We start from the raw sequence: 20943 nt of genomic DNA, 5'->3' as shown, positions 1-20943 counted from the left end.
GACGGTGGCGCTACGGCTATTGGGCCAACTCACCAATCAGTAGGAGACAGCCACGGCCATTGCCGTTTGAAAGCGCTGGAGACGCTGTGGTACATATGCCAGGCCTGTAGATGGTGCTGTCTCTCACTGAATCAGCCCTTGCAAAAACAGAGCTAAAAAAAAGTGCAAATTGAGCAAAATGAGGCATGGCTAAAATGCATGATCTGTTTGGTATTTTGAAAACAGAAAAGTATAAATATGCCTTATATAGGTATGGTCCTACACACTATATTATTCAAATATAGCATGATAGGTCCACTTTAACTTAGGATCATTACCTGTGTTTAGTCTAGAAAAAGGTAAATTTGTGCATTTTATTATAAAGTTGTGTATATTTACAGACTGTTGCAAAAACTAAGAAGCTTATAAACATCAGGTTTCAAACTAAAAGAGCTTTACAAAAAAGTAACACAATTAAAGATGTTGGGGAGTTTTATTTGAGTTATTAATTTACATTTTTTTGTCAAAGAGATGCTGATTTGAAACCGTTGTTACATACAGTTACGGCATTTCCTGTTTCTGAGGAGATGAGGGGAGTTTGTCCCAAAGCTTTACTCCCTCCATCTGACAGGAGGAGCCTCGCTTCAGCTGAGAGTGTGGCTACACGACACCGAGTCGGACCTCTGACGTTACACGGAAGAAGGAGGAGGGATCAATAACACATTATTCACTATGAAAATCATGAAACAGGCACATGTGAATACTGTGGTCATTATGAAACAGTGGAGCACATCTTTCTGCTATGTCGCAATACCATCCATTACTGAAGGAAGCACTGAAGAGAAACAGACATAGTGGAGATAGAGAAGGGGTTCAGAGCAGAGTTTAGACATCGTGCTGCTGATCCACACTCCGTCCAGAAGGTGGCGGTGAATGCACCTCAAGGCTGTTTGCCAACTGTCATACCCACAATAGAAGGAGAAAATTAAGAGCACCACCAGGGGGCAGGCTTTCATTCCCCGGTGCAGAGTGACCCCGGAAACACGTGAAGAAAACACTACGGTCCACATGTGGAGCTACCGAGGGAGCTGAGGAACACAAGAAGTCACTTTATATCAAGAGGACTTTTAATCAAGAGGACTATAATTAAGAAGACCTTAATTAAGAGGACGTTAATTAAGAGGACTTGAACCAAGAGGACGTGAAAGCAGCAGGTCAGTACCCTCTCCTCTGCTCAGTAACACATTGTAAATACAGCAGCTGGGGTTGGAGCTAAAGATCCATTAAAGCATTACATCCACTGTAACGATAAGTCATGCCGGGATTTAAGCAGCCACCCAGGCAGGCAGGCACCCACTCACCCACCCAGGCAGGCAGGCACCCACTCACCCACCCAGGCAGGCAGCCACCCAGGCAGGCAGGCACCCACTCACCCACCCAGGCAGGCAGGCACCCACTCACCCACCCAGGCAGGCAGGCACCCACCCAGGCAGGCAGGCACCCACTCACCCACCCAGGCAGGCAGGCACTCACTCACCCAGCCAGGCAGGCACTCACTCACCCACCCAGGCAGGCAGGCACCCCCCCACCCAGGCAGGCACTCACTCACCCAGCCAGGCAGGCAGGCAGCAGGACACTACCAGCTTCTCCTGGGGGTGTTGATGGATGTCTCGTCACTATGTTACACTACCAGCTTCTCCTGGGGGTGTTGATGGATGTCTCGTCACTATGTTACACTACCAGCTTCTCCTGGGGGTGTTGATGGATGTCTCGTCACTATGTTACACTACCAGCTTCTCCTGGGGGTGTTGATGGATGTCTCGTCACTATGTTACACTACCAGCTTCTCCTGGGGGTGTTGGTGGATGTCTCGTCACTATGTTACACTACCAGCTTCTCCTGGGGGTGTTGGTGGATGTCTCGTCACTATGTTACACTACCAGCTTCTCCTGGGGGTGTTGGTGGATGTCTCGTCACTATGTTACACTACCAGCTTCTCCTGGGGGTGTTGATGGATGTCTCGTCACGATGTTCAGCCTCGCTCCCCCAGTGAAAGCCCTGTAGTTATAGAGTTAAATCAATCTGGTGCACTTTGAGGCAAAATAAAGAGACTAGATCTGTGGGAACACTCATGTGAAACAGAGCTGTGTACTTTTCAATAATCATACCATCATAAGAATATGGCCATAATCAATAACCAATAACATACTATAATCAATAACATACAACCTATAACATACTATAACCAATAACATACTAAAATCACAATAACATACTATAATCAATAACATACTATAATCAATAACATACTATAATCAATAACATACTATAATCAATAACCAATAACATACCATTGAAACTTGTTGATGTCTGCCCCATGTACACCAAGCAGACCCTCATTAACCTGGCTCTGGTTCTCATTAACCCTGGTTCTGGTTAACCTGGTTCTCATTAACCTGGCTCTGGTTAACCTGGTTCTGGTTCTCATTAACCTGGTTCTGGTTCTCATTAACCCTGGTTCTGGTTAACCTGGTTCTGGTTCTCATTAAACCTGGTTCTGGTTCTCATTAACCTGGTTCTGGTTCTCATTAACCCTGGTTCTGGTTAACCTGGTTTGGTCTCATACCTGGTTCGGTTCTCATTAACCTGGTTCTGGTTATATTAACCTGGTTCTGGTTCTCATTAACCTGGTTCTGGTTCTCATTAACCTGGTTCTGGTTCTCATTAACCTGGTTCTGGTTCTCATTAACCTGGTTCTGGTTCTGTTAGCAGTTCTTCTCATCATGGAGGAAGTGATGCCGGAGCCCCTCCCCTTGATGTCGGAGCCCCTCCCCTGATGCCGGAGCCCCTCCCCTTGATGTCAGAGCCCCTCCCCCTGATGCCGGACCCCCTCCCCCTGACGCAGAAGCCCGGCCCCTGAAGAGGAAGCAGCCCCGCCCCCCGAAGAGGAAGCAGCCCCCCCCCCCGCTGGCCCCTGACCCCGAGGAGGGGGTCAGCGCCGGGTCAGGAACCAGAACCTTGTGGCGGTTCTGGGAGAGGAGGACGAGTCCGTGAGGCTGCTGGAGGACCTGCTGTTCGGGGGGGAGGAGCAGCTGCTGGACCATCTCCTGCAGGTAACTCACCTGTACTGAGGGGTTAATGGGGTCTCAGGTAACTCACCTGTACTGAGGGGTTAATGGGGTCTCAGGTAACTCACCTGTACTGAGGGTTAATGGGGGTCTCAGGTAACTCACCTGTACTGAGGGGTTTAATGGGGTCTCAGGTAACTCACCTGTACTGAGTGGGGGTTAATGGGGGTCTAAGGAACTCACCTGTACTGAGGGGTTAATGGGGTCTGCAGGTAACTCACCTGTACTGATGGGGTTAATGGGGTCTCAGGTAACTGACCTGTACTGAGGGGTTAATGGGGTCTGCAGGTAAACTCACCTGTACTGAGGGGTTTTAATGGGGTCTCAGGTAACTCACCTGTACTGAGGGGTTAATGGGGTCTGAGGTAACCTCACCTGTACTGAGGGGTTAATGGGGTCTGCAGGTAACTCACCTGTACTGAGGGGTCTTAATGGGGTCTGCAGGTAACTCACCTGTACTGAGGGGTTAATGGGGTCTCAGGTAACTCACCTGTACTGAGGGGTTAATGGGGTCTGCAGGTAACTCACTGTACGAGGGTGTTAATGGGGTCTGCAGGTAACTGACCTGTACTGAGGGGTTAATGGGGGTCTGCAGGTAACTCACCTGTACTGAGGGGTTAATAGGGGTCTGCAGGTAACTCACCTGTACTGAGGGGTTAATGGGGTCTGCAGGTAACTGACCTGTTACTGAGGGTTAATGGGGTCTAGCAGGTAACTCACCCTGTACTGAGGGGTTAATGGGGTCTCAGGTAACTCACCTGTACTGAGGGGTTAATGGGGGGTCTCAGGTAACTGACCTGTACTGAGGGGTGTAATGGGGTCTGCAGGTAACTCACCTGTTACTGAGGGGTTAATGGGGTCTCAGGTAACTGACCTGTACTGAGGGTTAATGGGGTCTCAGGTAACTCACCTGTACTGAGGGGTTAATGGGGGTCTCAGGTAACTCACCTGTACTGAGGGGTTAATGGGGGTCTGCAGGTAACTCACTGTACTGAGGGGTTAATGGGGTCTAGGGTAACTCACCTGTACTGAGGGGTTAATGGGGTCTCAGGTAACTGACCTGTACTGAGGGGTTAAGTGGGGTCTAGGTAACTCACCTGTACTGAGGGGTTAATGGGGTCTGCAGGTAACTCACCTGTATGAGGGGTTAATGGGGTCTGCAGGTAACTCACCTGTACTGAGGGGGTTAATGGGGTCTCAGGTAACTCACCTGTACTGAGGGGTTAATGGGTCTCAGGTAACTCACCTGTACTGAGGGGTTAATGGGGTCTCAGGTAAACTCACCGTAATGAGGGGGTTAATGGGGTTGCAGGTAACTCACTGTTACTGAGGGTTAATGGGGGTCTTCTCAGGTAACTCACCTGTACTGAGGGTTAATGGGGGTCTCAGGTAACTCACCTGTACTGAGGGGTTAATGGGGTCTCAGGTAACTCACCTGTACTGAGGGGTTAATGGGGTCTCAGGTAACTCACCTGTACTGAGGGGTTAATGGGGTCTCAGGTAACTCACCTGTACTGAGGGGTTAATGGGGTCTGCAGGTAACTCACCTGTACTGAGGGGTTAATGGGGTCTCAGGTAACTGACCTGTACTGAGGGGTTAATGGGGTCTCAGGTGAGGAACATACCTGAGACCAACAGCAGCTCTACAGGTGAGGAGAGGCTGTCACTCATCACCTGTAGAGCTGCTGTGTTCTAAGGTCCATCTTCTTCTTCTTCTTCTTCTTCTTCTTCTTCTTCTTCTTCTTCTTCTTCTGCTGCTGTACTCGGTGTTTAAACCTGAGGCCTCCAGGTGTGTTTACCTGCTCTGACATCACTTCCTGTCCGCAGGTGGACAAGCAGCAGACGAGCGTCTCATTGGACGACGGAGACGATGAGTCCGCAGACTCGGAGGAGGAAGGGCGAGCGAACAAAAGAGAGGCGGTTTGGATCGATGAAGACGATGAGCGGGAGGGAGCAGTGAGGTCTTCTTCTGTGGTGTCTGAAAGACCCTTCTTCTGTGGTGTCTGAAAGGACCTTCTTCTGTGGTGTCTGAAAGACTCTTCTTCTGTGGTGTCTGAAAGACTCTTCTTCTGTGGTGTCTGTATAAATATAACCAGTTGTAATGGAGGCTCTTCTTCAGGGTGGACATGAAGCATCGATTCCGCAGAGATCTGATCAGAGGAGAAGCTGAGGAGACGCTGAGCAGCAGCAAGCTCCAGCTGAGGATGAGAGAACAGTGAGACACACACACACACACACACACACACACACTGAGACACACACACACACACACACTGAGACACACACACACACACAGACACACACACTGAGACACACACACACACATACACTGAGACACACACACACACACACACTGAGACACACACACACACACTGAGACACACACACACACCACACACTGAGACACACACACACACACACACACACACACTGAGACACCACACACACCACACACACTGAGACACACACACACCACAACACCACACACTGAGACACACACACCACACACACACACACACACACACACTGAGACACACACACACACACACACACTGAGACACACACACACACACACACAGAGACACTCACACACACACACACACACACACAGAGACACTCACACACAGACACACACACACACACACACACACACACAGAGACACTCACACACACACACACACACACACAGAGACACTCACACACACACACACACACTCACACTCACACATACACACACACACAGAGACACTCACACACACACACACACACACACACACACAGAGACACTCACACACACACACACACACACAGAGACACTCACACACAGACACACACACACACACACACACTCACTCTCATTGACCTGTGTGTGCTTCAGGTTCCAGAAGTCGATGGGAGGAGCTCCTTCGTGGGCGGAAAACTCTGTGAAGAAGAAGAAGAAGAAGAAGAACGGTGAGTCTCGTTCACACAGCCTTGTTTAGTCCGTTTGAATCTAACTCTGGAGCTGCTGGTGAACTCTGGAGCTCCTGGTGAACTCTGGAGCTGCTGGTGAACTCTGGAGCCCCTGGTGAACTCTGGAGCTCCTGGTGAACTCTGGAGCTGCTGGTGAACTCTGGAGCTCCTGGTGTACTCTGGAGCTCCTGGTGAACTCTGGAGCTGCTGGTGAACTCTGGAGCTGCTGGTGAACTCTGGAGCTGCTGGTGAACTCTGGAGCTGCTGGTGAGCTCTGGAGCTGCTGGTGAACTCTGGAGCTGCTGGTGAACTCTGGAGCTCCTGGTGAACTCTGGAGCTCCTGGTGTACTCTGGAGCTCCTGGTGAACTCTGGAGCTGCTGGTGAACTCTGGAGCTCCTGGTGAACTCTGGAGCTCCTGGTGAACTCTGGAGCTCCTGGTGAGCTCTGGAGCTCCTGGTGAACTCTGGAGCTCCTGGTGAACTCTGGAGCTCCTGGTGAACTCTGGAGCTCCTGGTGAACTCTGGAGCTCCTGGTGAACTCTGGAGCTCCTGGTGAACTCTGGAGCTCCTGGTGAACTCTGCACAACGTCTCTCAGTATATGTCTTATAATGTTTTGTATCGCACGTTGTCTAATCATACGCCCCGTCCTCTGGAGTCTGTTTATATGCTCTCAGCTCTCCAGATTAACAACAGCATGAAAATACCCTGCGATGCTCCATGGCGGAGGCTACGGTAGAAATTGCCGGGATTTGCGTTTTTACCCAATCGTTGAACAGCATTCCCGTGCATGTGACTTGTTTACAGTTTATAATCTGTTAGAGTTTTTCTGTGTGAACGTACACCCAACCTTCTGAGAACAGATTTAACAAACTGTCGTCTGGAGCAGAGAAGAGACAGCCGCTTTCACACCAAGTACTTTGCCGTACTTAGTCCCCCCGAGCTCTGTAGTCCCTGGAACTGTCCTAGCAGATCACGTTCTCCCTGAGGGAGGATTACGCAAAGGAAGCCGCTGACGTCACTTCTTCTTCTTCTGCTTTGGGTTTACTGGCAGGCCGCAAACAACTTCACGGCATATACTGCCACCTGGAGTCCCCGAGTCGGGGACTGGCTTCAGTAGAAGCTGCTGGGTCGCGTCTTCAGAGTAAATCGCCAGAAGCGCCGACACCTCCTCATCTCCACCGCTCCCATGTTTTCTTTTGTGTTGCTATAAGTTAGTCTCTCTGCGTTGGTGCGCTGGGCTAATGCTAATGCTAATGCGAGCAAATAAAATGGCGGCTTCACAAAACCTTTCGGAGTTTTACGGGGCGTGGTTTCAATCAGAAATTGTTAGTTTGGCCGACACACCCACGAACCATTTCCTCCTCAGAAAGTACCACCTCTCTAGCAGGGACGATCTGGGGGTCCCTAGTTCCAGATCCTTTTTGGTGTGAAACCAAATACCCCCCCCCCCCCCCCCCCCCATCGGCCTAGTTCGAGGTCCTGCAGTGGAAAAACGCCATAACGGCCCGTCCACACGGCGGTGTGGACGGACGGAAGCTCGACCAACAACCAATCACATGAATCTCCCGCCCCGGACACACAAGCATGCGGTTTGATTGGCTAGAGCTTGTACTGGCATATGATTTGATTGGCTGACGCTTCCGTCGAAGCTTCAAAAGTTGAAAATTGCTCAACTTTTGAAGCGAGCAACGCGACGCGAAGCGAAGCGAAGCGAAGCGAAGCGAAGCGACGCGACGCGAAGCGAAGCGAAGCGAAGCGAAGCGACGCGACGCGAAGCGAAGCGAAGCGACGCGAAGCGAAGCGAAGCGACGCGAAGCGAAGCGAAGCGACGCGAAGCGAAGCGACGCGAAGCGAAGCGAAGCGACGCGAAGCGAAGCGAAGCGACGCGAAGCGAAGCGACGCGAAGCGAAGCGAAGCGAAGCGAAGCGAAGCGACGCGAAGCGAAGCGACGCGACGCGAAGCGAAGCGACGCGAAGCGAAGCGAAGCGAAGCGAAGCGAAGCGACGCGAAGCGAAGCGACGCGAAGCGAAGCGAAGCGAAGCGAAGCGAAGCGACGCGAAGCGACGGAACCACAATGCAGTTCGGCAAAGCGTGACGTCACCCCATTCAAATTGAATGGGAAGCAGCGTTGAAGCTTCAACGCACGCCGCCGTGTGGACGGACCGTTAGTCTCTCTGAATATCTGCAGCATGACTGATGTGATGATCATTGTGTTCCTGCAGCTGATGATGATGATGATGATGATGAGGAGGATGATGATGAGGACGATGAGCTGATGAGGAGGACGGGGGACTTCCTGGGGTCTTCAGAGCGTCTGCCCGGCAGCATCCTGAGGGTCAGCTGATCCATCAATACCAAACATACACACATTATTATAAAATATATAAATGTGTCTGAACTCATTCCTCAGAGATGATATTTTGTTCCAGATGAAGAAGTGTCTCCATGCCAACGCGGCTCGGCCCTCTCCAGACGCTCTGACCTCCGTGCAGTTCCACCCCAACGCTCAGGTCGTCATGACCGCCGGCCTCGACCAATCACTGAGCCTGTTCCAGGTCAGACACCTGGACACACACACTTTAAGTGTGTGTGTGTGTGTGTGTGTGTGTGTGTGTGTGTGTGTGTGTGTGTGTGTGTGTGTGTGTGATGTGTGTGTGTGTGTGTGTGTGTGTGTGTGTGTGTGTGTGTGTGTGTGTGTGTGTGTGTGTGTGTGTGTGTGTGTGTGTGTGTGTGTGTGTGTGTGTGTGTGTGTGTGTGTGTGTGTGTGTGTGTGTGTGTGTGTGTGTGTGTGTGTGTGTGTGTGTGTGTGTGTGTGTGTGTGTGTGTGTGTGTGTGTGTGTGTGTGTGTGTGTGTGAGAAATATAATTTGTGGAACCAAATAAAGTATTCAAGTGTGTGTGTGTGCAGGTGGACGGGAAGTCCAACCCTCAGATCCAGAGCATCCGTCTGGAGAAGTTTCCGGTCCACCGGGCGGCGTTCAGTCGGGACGGAGAGATGGTGATCGCCACCAGTCTGAGGAACAAGATGTTCTACCTGTACGACATGATGGAGGGGAAAGTGACACCTGTCACCTCCGTCAGAGGTACACACACACACTCTCACACACACAGACACACACACATTCACACACACACACACACACACACACACACACTCACTAACCTGCGCCGCGGTTTTGGTCCGGCCTCCTCCAGCGTCATACCCTACCAGGCGCGTTTCAGAAGCGGAGCGTCTTGCCTGCCGGCTCGCAGTTTTTGTTGATTTGGGCATATTTCCTGGACAGGCTACTTTGTACAGACAGAGTTAATAATAACTGTAATATCCCAGTTATAAACGACATGAATCAAAGATGTGTTGCTGTATTTTAGTGGTAGTGCATTCATCATCATAATTATTCTATATATATAATTTACACAGTGCCTGTAAACCGGAGGAGAACGCTGGCATTGCTCCTCCTACTTGAAAGACTACGGAGGGATAGGGTCTGCACAATGAGTGTGTGTGTGTGTGTATATATATATACACACACACGGCCGTAACGCGCCGCAGACGGACCCGGTGGAATCTAGGGGTTACTGTCTCTAACAGCAGCTGTGTGTCTCAGGTCTGAACGAGGCGAGGGTGAAGGAGTTCTCCGTGTGTCCTGAAGGAGGCGCTCTGCTGCTGAGCGGGACCAGAGGCTACCTGCACCTGCTCACTCTGAAGGTGAGCTTTTCTTCTTCTCTTCACATTACAGACCAATCAGCAGTGTAATAACTCATGTCATGTGACCTGTAGACCAGGGAGGTGGTGAGCAGCATGAAGATCAACGGGGAGGTCGTCGGGGTCGCCTTCTCTCCCGACGGCAGCAAGGTGTTCGCCAACTCAGGTGAGATGTGCAACCAGGTGTCAATCAATCAATCAATCAATCAATCAATCAACAACTGTATTAATCCTGCAAGCAGCAATAGATTATGCGTAGCTTCTGTCATGAACCCAGGCAGGAGGACACACTCAGATACAGGATGTGGATCATTCCAGTTTACACCAGAAGTAGTTCAGAGCATCACAATAAATAAGTGAATAAATAAGTGAATAAATGATCAAGTTAAAAACTCAAGAATTTAAAAGTTTGGTGCAGAGCGATTTGTCTTAATATAGTTTACTCCTGATGCATTGTGGGAAACTGAGTCCTGTGTAGAGGAGTCAGAGCACCACAACTTCCTGTCAGTCATGTGACTAATCAGAGTCTCTCTCTCTCTCTCTCTCTCTCTCTCTCTGTCTCTGTCTCTGTCTCTCTCTGTCTCTGTCTCTCTCTCTCTCTCTCTCTCTCTCTCTCTGTCTCTGTCTCTGTCTCTGTCTCTCTGTCTCTGTCTCTGTCTCTGTCTCTCTGTCTCTCTCTCTCTCTCTCTCTCTCTGTCTCTCTGTCTCTGTCTCTGTCTCTCTCTGTCTCTCTCTCTCTCTCTCTCTCTCTGTCTCTGTCTCTGTCTCTCTGTCTCTGTCTCTGTCTCTCTGTCTCTCTCTGTCTCTCTCTCTCTCTCTCTGTCTCTGTCTCTCTGTCTCTCTGTCTCTGTCTCTGTCTCTCTCTCTCTGTCTCTGTCTCTCTCTCTCTCTCTCTCTGTCTCTCTCTCTCTCTGTCTCTGTCTCTGTCTCTGTCTCTGTCTCTGTCTCTCTCTCTCTCTGTCTCTGTCTCTCTCTGTCTCTGTCTCTGTCTCTCTCTGTCTCTGTCTCTGTCTCTCTCTCTCTCTAGAGGAGGGTGAGGTGTATGTGTGGGACCTGCGCAGCTCTCGGTGTGTGAGCAGGTTTTCTGATGAAGGGTGTGTTACGGGGACCTCCATCGCCGCCTCCAGAGACGGACGCTACCTGGCCTGCGGGTAAGCCCTGCCCCCTCTGCACGCTGCCCTCTGATTGGCTGATAGCTTAGCATCCACAGATCTTTCTTGTATGTTTAAGACCTTGATATCTCTAAATAATAATATATAATCAATAAAGTACTTCTTATAAATACAAATCTTTAATCCTGAGATTTGTAGTTTTTTCTTTCATAATATTTGTTGTTGTTTAGGTCTCAGTCGGGCGTGGTAAACGTTTACTCTCAGGAGGCGTGTCTCCGCTCGGATAAGCCCCGCCCCCTGAAGGCTGTGATGAACCTGCTGACCCCGGTCACCGCGCTGACCTTTAACCCCTCCTCAGAGATCCTGGCTATGGCCTCCCGCAGCGAGGACGAGGCGGTGCGCATGGTGAGGGATTCATATACTGATGGTGATGATGATGATGGTGGTGGTGATGGTGATGATGATGATCAGAATACCTTCATCAGTCCCCCTGAGGGGAAACACACATTGTTCCAGCAGAAAGAGCCACAGACTTACAAAATATTAAAGATGAAAAAATACAAAAGATTACACAATTGACTAAAGACACATCCTGTAGCTGATCAGAGGGCGGAGCAGGAGGACGTGTCTCTGTCGCTGATCAGAGGGCAGAGCAGCCAGGTGTGAGTTACTCAGGTAGAGAGCAGAGCAGGAGGACGTGTCTCTGTAGCTGATCAGAGGGCAGAGCAGCCAGGTGTGAGTTACTCAGGTAGAGAGCAGAGCAGGAGGACGTGTCTCTGTAGCTGATCAGAGGGCAGAGCAGGAGGACGTGTCTCTGTAGCTGATCAGAGGGCAGAGCAGCCAGGTGTGAGTTACTCAGGTAGAGAGCAGAGCAGGAGGACGTGTCTCTGTAGCAGGAAGCTGCTGTTCCCTCCACTAAAGGGTTCTGGAATATTGTAAGAAACTAGAGAATGCAATTCCTGAAGAAATTGCTAGTGGGAATGCTTTATGCTGAAAAGTAATGTGTAAGAAGTGAAGAATTGAGATTGAAATGATACATGAACACTGGGGGCTTGAATGTGTGATGAGAGAAAAGAGAGTAAAAAGGCTTGGAAAAGCAGCAGAATATTTGAACTGCAAACCTTTGAACTAACTTGATGGTGAATGATCTGTCGCCATGGCAACGGCATTTGAAGAAATCTCAAAACTGTCCCGTAGATGTCTTCACGGCTGGACTGTTAGCACACGTGAAGTTTTAGCACTTTTTGACAATTTTCATAGGAGTTATAGCAATATCGTGTTTTATTGCAAGGGATGCGTTGCCATGGCAACAGCTTTTGAGGAAAACTCACTAATGGTATATAGACATGTTGAGGGCTGGACCATTAACTGTCATCTGAAGTCTGGTGGTGTTTGGATCATTTGCATAGGTATCACGACAACATCGTGTTTTATGGCGAGGGATGCGTTTCCATGGAAACAGCTTATGGTGAGATCTCAGATTTGGCGTAGAGCGGTTGAGGCATGGACCGGTGATATACAAGCGAAGTTTGGGGACGATCGGACCGTGTCCATTGGAGTTACAGCGACATCGTGCTTCATGGCGAGTGGTCTGTCGCCATGGCAACGGCATTTGAAGAAATCTCAAAACTGTCTCGTAGATGTCTTCACGGCTGGACTGTTAGCACACATGTGAAGTTTGAGCACTTTTTAAACAGAGAGAGAGAGAGAGAGAGAGATTTGACTGCTGTCAGTTGGAGCGATGACATCATCGTGTTCCATTACACAGGTGTTTATAGTTGAGCTAACGAGCTCTGTAGAGATCAAAGGTTTGCATTGTTCTGAATGACAGATAAACCTCTTACATGTGAACGTTTTGTGGAAGAACGATAACAGATATCTGTGAAATTTCAAAACCTGAAGCATGTCAAGGAAGTTGAGTATCTGAAGTGTAATTTTTGTGTACTTTCGGGTTAATAATGTGGCCTTTTTGGCAGTTTAACTAAAGGTGTGCGGCTGCTGCTGTGAGGAAATATCTGCCTGAAATTACAATGGGCTTTAATGGAGACATGTTGAACGTTTTTGTCACTTCATGCCCTCAAGAGGCATTTTGTTTAATTATTTTTTGCTTAATTATTTGTCATTTTTCAAGCTACGAGATGTTTTCCTACGTTTGTCATGAAAAGTTATGTCTCAGGAATGTAGGGTTTGGGCACATTTCAAGATTTCCTACCCTCTAGCTGTGACATCACGCACTCTAGTTAATGTTAAAATCTGAAGAAAGCCTCTTTAACAAGGTCTGAACAATGTTTAATATCTCTAAAAGTAAGAATCAGATTTAAAAGTTGTGTTACACGGATAATGTCAGAAAGATGTGCAACATTTTAAAGTTGGAATGAGGTTTCTGAGTGAAAGTATGAAGGAACAGTTAGCAGTTGAAGTCGCATGAAGATTTGTTGAAGTCTGAAGAATATCTCCATTGACTTCAATGTTAAAAATATGATGTATTATGGGATGTATCTCTGGAATTATGAAAGTTATGAATGATAAAAGTAATAGCCTGCGATTCCCGACCGAGCTGAACGTTTTGATGTTTGAACGGAGTTTCTGCGATGTTGAATGTGGGAGGAGAAGACGGACAAAATAAGTCGGAATAATAATAAACCTTTTGTCCGTAGCATAACATATAAGGTCTGTGGAAAGTGAACCTGTTTGATAAATGCACGTTTTGTTCAGCCGGATCATCTCCACATGTCTTCTTTTATAATGTTCTAATCATAAATCTAGTCGCCAGAAGCTAAATGCTAACGTTATGCTATAAAGGAGCTACAGCCGAGTCCAGCAGCACGACTTCAACGTCACGCCAACTTCAGATCCATATTCAAACACACAGATTCTAAACTGTACGAGTTGAAGCGTTTGTTTGAACAGTTTGCAGGAGGCAGGGACTTGCTTTCAAGCAGAACAGAAACTAACTTAGAGGAGTGTTCACGTGTTCGGCGTAATGACGTACAACGACCTCCACGACTTCTGTAGTCCTATTCAGCCACTTGGTAACAACCATCGTTTTTCAGACACGTCAACTCTTCAGAAATCACCAGTGGGGTCACTGCTGATGGATTTAATGTCCTCGAACAAAACGTGATCCGTCTCTTCAATGTGTCTCAACCACAGACCTTATTTCAGCTATTTTCCTAAACCCTATGGAGAGATCCCATTGGCTCTGAGACGAGGGAACAGGAAGTGGTGAAATGCTGACTCACTTCCTGGTTTTAGGACTCATTCCTTCACCACTCTATATACGGCATATATATATATATATATATATATATTGCACATATTTGGTATTTAACAACAAGGGGTGTTATAGGATGATGGGTGATGATGATGATGATGATGATGATGATGATGATATTAACCCCCCCTCCCCCCCCCCTCCAGCTTCACCTCCCCTCCCTCAGTGTTTTCTCGAACTTCCCCGTCTCAAAGAGGAAGATCGTGTATCGAGCCTCGAGCCTCGACTTCTCCCCTCACAGCGGCTTCTTCTCATTGGCCAACAACAAGGGACACGCCCCTCTCTTCAGGTCAGCCAATCAGCTGCTTTGTGTTCACGATATAGCTGTACTACCTGTGTGTGCCACTAGGGGGTCGGTAGGTTTGAAATAAAGCTAAACTGTCCTTATCTGGTAATAATTAAAACTTCAGGAAAATTAAAAATATCCAATAAAAATATCAATAACTAAATAAAAGTTCTTCCAGATTTAAACATAAAATAAAAATACAACTCAAAGATTGAATTAGAAATGTTTTATTAATAATATTATATTATATTTTGAGTAAATACAAATTAAGAAATGTTTTATTTAGAATTATAATAATTTATAATTATATTTTCCATAGTTAGCTGACGTTGGTTAACAGACGGGGAAAATGTAAAATAATATTTAAGTTTTTAGTCGTAGAAACATCAGGGCAGCTTTTTAAAACTGTTATTTTATATTAATTCATTGTGTGTGTGTGTGTGTGTGTGTGTGTGTGTGTGTGTGTGTGTGTGTGTGTGTGTGTGTGTGTGTGTGTGTGTGTGTGTGTGGTGTGTGTGTGTGTGTGTGTGTGTGTGTGTGTGTGTGGTGTGTGTGTGTGTGTGTGTGTGTGTGTGTGTGTGTGTGTGTGTGTGTGTGTGTGTGTGTGTGTGTGTGTGTGTGTGTGTGTGTGTGTGTGTGTGTGTAGGCTGCTGCATTACAAAGACTTCTGAGGCCCGCTGATCATCTGGAGGAGGGAGAGCAGATCTGATGAACATCCTGTTTATTTTGTATTTCTGTATGAATCCATCTTATAAAGACATTCAAACTATGAACGTGTGTAACTGTGTTTCACCAAGAGGAAGCAGGGGGACTGTTAGCTTAGCCTAGCCTAGCTTAGCTTAGCCTAGCCTAGCTTAGCTTCATTAACCTGTTAAACCCGGCAACAGAACTACGGGCTTTTTTTTGTCTCGGACAGTTTACAGGTAGGGTTTCCCACTAAGGTACCGGGTGCTGCAGTGGAATGTTCTACTGCAACCCCCCCCACACAGTGCACCTGCAACCCCCCCCCCCCACACAGTGCAACCCGCATATAGTATTTCATAACTGTATTTCATTTCTTACTCTTATATTCAGGCACGCGGGAAGGGGGAGCCCCCCCCCCCTGGCTGGAGCCGCATATTGGTGTCAGATTAGAAATGTTGAGTTTCTGTAAATCAATCTTAATTTCAAACCTTTATTGATCCAGGTGAATCCCATTGAGATCATTGATCTCTTTTTCAAGGGAGACCAGAGGCCTGTACTACGAAGCTGGATCAGAGCTCCGTGTGCGGAGTTTAAAGATCAAGTCATATTACAGGATAGAGGAAATACAGAAAAACTGCCGTTGCAGGAAAGACGGCCGGCAAAAATCACCTGACTGTGTGAACGTGAACATTAATAGAATATCCCCTCCCATCTTCAGAGCAATCTGACTATTATAACATTAGCGTTAAGAAAGCTTACTTAAATATCTGCCACAACATAAGTAACCGGATCAGAGTAACATTAAGTACAGTCCGCGGCACTGTGAGTGCAGACGTCGATGTGTCCCATTATCATTCATATCATATCACATCATAATGTATCATATATCTCCTTATCTGAGTCAGCTGTGCCGTATCTGGCCGTGCAACACTCACAGTGTCACATACTGGATGCAGAAGTATTATTTTAAGCAACACATTAAGTTGACGAAACACTCGAGTCAAATGTAATGAAAGTCAGATCGTGTCTTAGACGGAGCAGTGATATCATAAACCTGTTAATGTACGCATTCAAACACTTTTTCTGTTACCAGCTGTATTCACCTTGCAGGTGCAGCTATGTGGCTTTGATCCTGGATAAAGTGTTTAAGTCATGGATGTTTAAAGTTTAACTTCTTCATATTTGACTAATATTAAAGTTCACTTTTCATTCAGGAAGTATGACGCTGCGCTGTCAGTACGCTTGTCCATGTTTGTGATTGGTCGAATGCTCCAGATACCACCCCTTTCATGTGAACGCGCACCTAACTAGATAGGACACGGCTGGCTTGAGCGATCCACTTGATAACCAGCGTCGTAGTTCAGCTTAGCGAGAGCGCGTATGTTTTGGATTGGGCCAACCGGCTAACTCAAACATATCCAGGTTAGGTTGAACCAGCTTCGTAGCACAGGCCTCAGGTGAAGTAGGTTCCACATGAAACATAAAAACATAAACAGAACAATAAAAAGCACATCATACAGCATCATTAGAGGGATTACAGTGTACATAACTATCCACATGAACAGGTACCAACAGCATCCAACCGAGCTTTCCAAACATTTAGCGGCACCAGATTGCTCAGTTTCCATTTCAATTGCAGACTGTTCCAAGACAGAGGAGCCGCACATCTAAAAGCTATCTGCCCTAAATAATAATAAATAATAGTTATTGTTCATTACAGTTTCTGAATATTTGTGAATATTTCTGGGTGTTGCCATCTGTACGTGGCGGCGCTGCATTCTTTACGCTACTTACGTTGCTATGGTTACGGTGGCCGATGCCGGCGCGCTATTTGAAATGTTCATATTGATATTTTTGTAACTCTGGCTTTGTAATAAAAAAGATTGCGAAACGAAAACAGCCAAGCGTCGCAGCTTTTGGATTCACAAGCAAAGAAGCGAAGGAGTCTAAAAATGACAACGTGAACGGAACTACTTTTAGCCGGCTGTAAGCGGCGTTAGGGTCGAGTTTGGCAGCTCCACCCCGAGGGAGAGGCCTGCCTCTGCTGACTGCCTTTTGACCGGACACAGGGAAGATGGAGTGGAATGAAAGCTATCCCTGGCTTTTCAAAACAAATACAAAATGGATGTGAGATTTGCAAAGAGGCAAAACGTATATTGATCTCCCTGGAGCTCGCAGATCCTCCGGAGTGCACCTTTCACAGGAATGGGTTCAGGGGGAAGTCCGCAGTCATCAACAGAAGAACCTGCGGGAAAAGATATAAGCACCATGAGAGCCAGGCACACGGAAAAGAGATCGAGATTTCGGAGATGAGAAAAAAAGATGTCCTTCCAAACAAGGTATTGGCAATCAATGTTGATCTGATGCAGGAAACACACACATCTCTCTGTCTGTGGTGGCCAACAAACACACACATCTCTCTGTCTGTGGTGGCCAACAAACACACACATCTCTCTGTCTGTGGTGGCCAACAAACACACACATCTCTCTGTCTGTGGTGGCCAACAAACACACACATCTCTCTGCCTGTGGTGGCCAACAACACACACACTCTCTGTCTGTGGGGCCAAACAAACACACATCTCTCTGTCTGTGGTGGCCAACAACACACCACATCTCTCTGCCTGTGGTGGCCAACAAAACACAACATCTCTCTGTCTGTGGTGGCCAACAAACAAACACATTCTCTGTTCTGTGGTGGCCAACAAACACCCACATCTCTCTGTCTGTGGTGGCCAACAAACACACACATCTCTCTGTCTGTGGTGGCCAACAAACACACACATCTCTCTGCCTGTGGTGGCCAACAAAACACCACACATCTCTCTGTCTGTGGTGGCCAACAACACAACCATCTCTCTGCCTGTGGTGGCCAACAAACACACAATCTCTCTGTCTGTGGCTGTGGTGTGGCCAACAAACACACACATCTCTCTGCCTGTGGTGTGGCCAACAAACACACACATCTCTCTGCCTGTGGTGGCCAACAAACACACACACATCTCTCTGTCTGTGGTGGCCAACAAACACACACACATCTCTCTGTCTGTGGTGGCCAACAAACACACACATCTCTCTGCCTGTGGTGGCCAACAAACACACACACATCTCTCTGTCTGTGGTGTGGCCAACAAACACACACATCTCTCTGCCTGTGGTGGCCAACAAACACACACATCTCTCTGTCTGTGGTGTGGCCAACAAACACACACATCTCTCTGTCTGTGGTGGCCAACAAACACACACACATCTCTCTGTCTGTGGTGGCCAACAAACACACACACATCTCTCTGTCTGTGGTGGCCAACAAACACACACATCTCTCTGCCTGTGGTGGCCAACAAACACACACACATCTCTCTGTCTGTGGTGGCCAACAAACACACACATCTCTCTGTCTGTGGTGGCCAACAAACACACACACATCTCTCTGTCTGTGGTGGCCAACAAACACACACACATCTCTCTGTCTGTGGTGGCCAACAAACACACACATCTCTCTGTCTGTGGTGGCCAACAAACACACACACATCTCTCTGCCTGTGGTGGCCAACAAACACACACATCTCTCTGTCTGTGGTGGCCAACAAACACACACATCTCTCTGTCTGTGGTGGCCAACAAACACACACATCTCTCTGTCTGTGGTGGCCAACAAACACACACACATCTCTCTGCCTGTGGTGGCCAACAAACACACACACATCTCTCTGTCTGTGGTGGCCAACAAACACACACACATCTCTCTGTCTGTGGTGGCCAACAAACACACACACATCTCTCTGTCTGTGGTGGCCAACAAACACACACACATCTCTCTGTCTGTGGTGGCCAACAAACACACACACATCTCTCTGTCTGTGGTGGCCAACAAACACACCACATCTCTCTGTCTGTGGTGGCCAACAAACACACACACATCTCTCTGCCTGTGGTGGCCAACAAACACACACATCTCTCTGCCTGTGGTGGCCAACAAACACACACACATCTCTCTGCCTGTGGTGGCCAACAAACACACACATCTCTCTGCCTGTGGTGGCCAACAAACACACACATCTCTCTGTCTGTGGTGTGGCCAACAAACACACACATCTCTCTGTCTGTGGTGGCCAACAAACACACACATCTCTCTGCCTGTGGTGGCCAACAAACACACACATCTCTCTGTCTGTGGTGGCCAACAAACACACACACATATCTCTCTGTCTGTGGTGGCCAACAAACACACACATCTCTCTGCCTATGGTGGCCAACAAACACACACATCTCTCTGCCTGTGGTGGCCAACAAACACACACATCTCTCTGTCTGTGGTGGCCAACAAACACACACACATCTCTCTGTCTGTGGTGGCCAACAAACACACACATCTCTCTGCCTGTGGTGGCCAACAAACACACACATCTCTCTGCCTGTGGTGGCCAACAAACACACATCTCTCTGCCTGTGGTGGCCAAACAAACACACACACATCTCTCTGTCTGTGGTGGCCAACAAACACACACATCTCTCTGCCTGTGGTGGCCAACAAACACACACATCTCTCTGCCTGTGGTGGCCAACAAACACACACATCTCTCTGCCTGTGGTGGCCAACAAACACACACATCTCTCTGCCTGTGGTGGCCAACAAACACACACATCTCTCTGCCTGTGGTGGCCAACAAACACACATCTCTCTGCCTGTGGTGGCCAACAAACACACACACATCTCTCTGCCTGTGGTGGCCAACAAACACACACATCTCTCTGCCTGTGGTGGCCAACAAACACACACACATCTCTCTGCCTGTGGTGGCCAACAAACACACACATCTCTCTGCCTGTGGTGGCCAACAAACACACACACATCTCTCTGTCTGTGGTGGCCAACAAACACACACATCTCTCTGTCTGTGGTGGCCAACAAACACACACACATCTCTCTGCCTATGGTGGCCAACAAACACACACATCTCTCTGTCTGTGGTGGCCAACAAACACACACACATCTCTCTGCCTGTGGTGGCCAACAAACACACACATCTCTCTGTCTGTGGTGGCCAACAAACACACACATCTCTCTGCCTGTGGTGGCCAACAAACACACACATCTCTCTGTCTGTGGTGTGGCCAACAAACACACACATCTCTCTGTCTGTGGTGGCCAACAAACACACACATCTCTCTGCCTGTGGTGGCCAACAAACACACACATCTCTCTGTCTGTGGTGTGGCCAACAAACACACACATCTCTCTGTCTGTGGTGTGGCCAACAAACACACACATCTCTCTGTCTGTGGTGGCCAACAAACACACACATCTCTCTGCCTGTGGTGTGGCCAACAAACACACACATCTCTCTGTCTGTGGTGTGGCCAACAAACACACACATCTCTCTGTCTGTGGTGGCCAACAAACACACACATCTCTCTGCCTGTGGTGTGGCCAACAAACACACACATCTCTCTGTCTGTGGTGTGGCCAACAAACACACACATCTCTCTGTCTGTGGTGTGGCCAACAAACACACACATCTCTCTGTCTGTGGTGGCCAACAAACACACACACATCTCTCTGTCTGTGGTGGCCAACAAACACACACATCTCTCTGTCTGTGGTGTGGCCAACAAACACACACATCTCTCTGTCTGTGGTGTGGCCAACAAACACACACACATATCTCTCTGTCTGTGGTGGCCAACAAACACACACACATCTCTCTGTCTGTGGTGGCCAACAAACACACACACATCTCTCTGTCTGTGGTGGCCAACAAACACACACACATCTCTCTGTCTGTGGTGGCCAACAAACACACACATCTCTCTGTCTGTGGTGT

The 20943-nt window shown here is 48.2% G+C and overlaps 1 protein-coding gene across 1 annotated transcript; it reads left to right on the top strand.

The window, feature by feature from the left end:
• Nucleotides 1-2815: 2815 nt before the first annotated feature.
• Nucleotides 2816-15207, top strand: LOC117473283 (U3 small nucleolar RNA-associated protein 18 homolog). The gene is made up of 14 exons (XM_034118793.1): nt 2816-2891; nt 2968-3092; nt 4935-5050; nt 5215-5322; nt 5986-6059; nt 8283-8395; nt 8490-8615; nt 8968-9142; nt 9665-9765; nt 9838-9928; nt 10790-10913; nt 11105-11279; nt 14295-14437; nt 15081-15207. The coding sequence occupies exons 1-14, from the start codon at nt 2816-2818 to the stop codon at nt 15103-15105; spliced, it is 1572 nt and encodes a 523-aa protein (XP_033974684.1). The 3' UTR covers nt 15106-15207.
• Nucleotides 15208-20943: the final 5736 nt, after the last annotated feature.

Source organism: Trematomus bernacchii, unplaced genomic scaffold (assembly GCF_902827165.1).
Source record: "Trematomus bernacchii unplaced genomic scaffold, fTreBer1.1, whole genome shotgun sequence".
NCBI lineage: Eukaryota > Metazoa > Chordata > Actinopteri > Perciformes > Nototheniidae > Trematomus > Trematomus bernacchii.
Note: the sequence above shows the minus strand (reverse complement) of the source record. Positions and strands in the feature narration are given on the sequence as shown.

Excerpts from the sequence above, each read along its gene's own strand:
- LOC117473283 (XM_034118793.1), top strand. The coding sequence starts at position 2,816 with ATGCCGGAGCCCCTCCCCTTGATGTCAGAGCCCCTCCCCCTGATGCCG. Across the intron at positions 3,093-4,934 it reads TGCTGGACCATCTCCTGCAG|GTGGACAAGCAGCAGACGAG; the intron begins GTAACTCACCTG and ends TCCTGTCCGCAG. Across the intron at positions 5,051-5,214 it reads TGGATCGATGAAGACGATGA|GCTCTTCTTCAGGGTGGACA; the intron begins GCGGGAGGGAGC and ends GTTGTAATGGAG.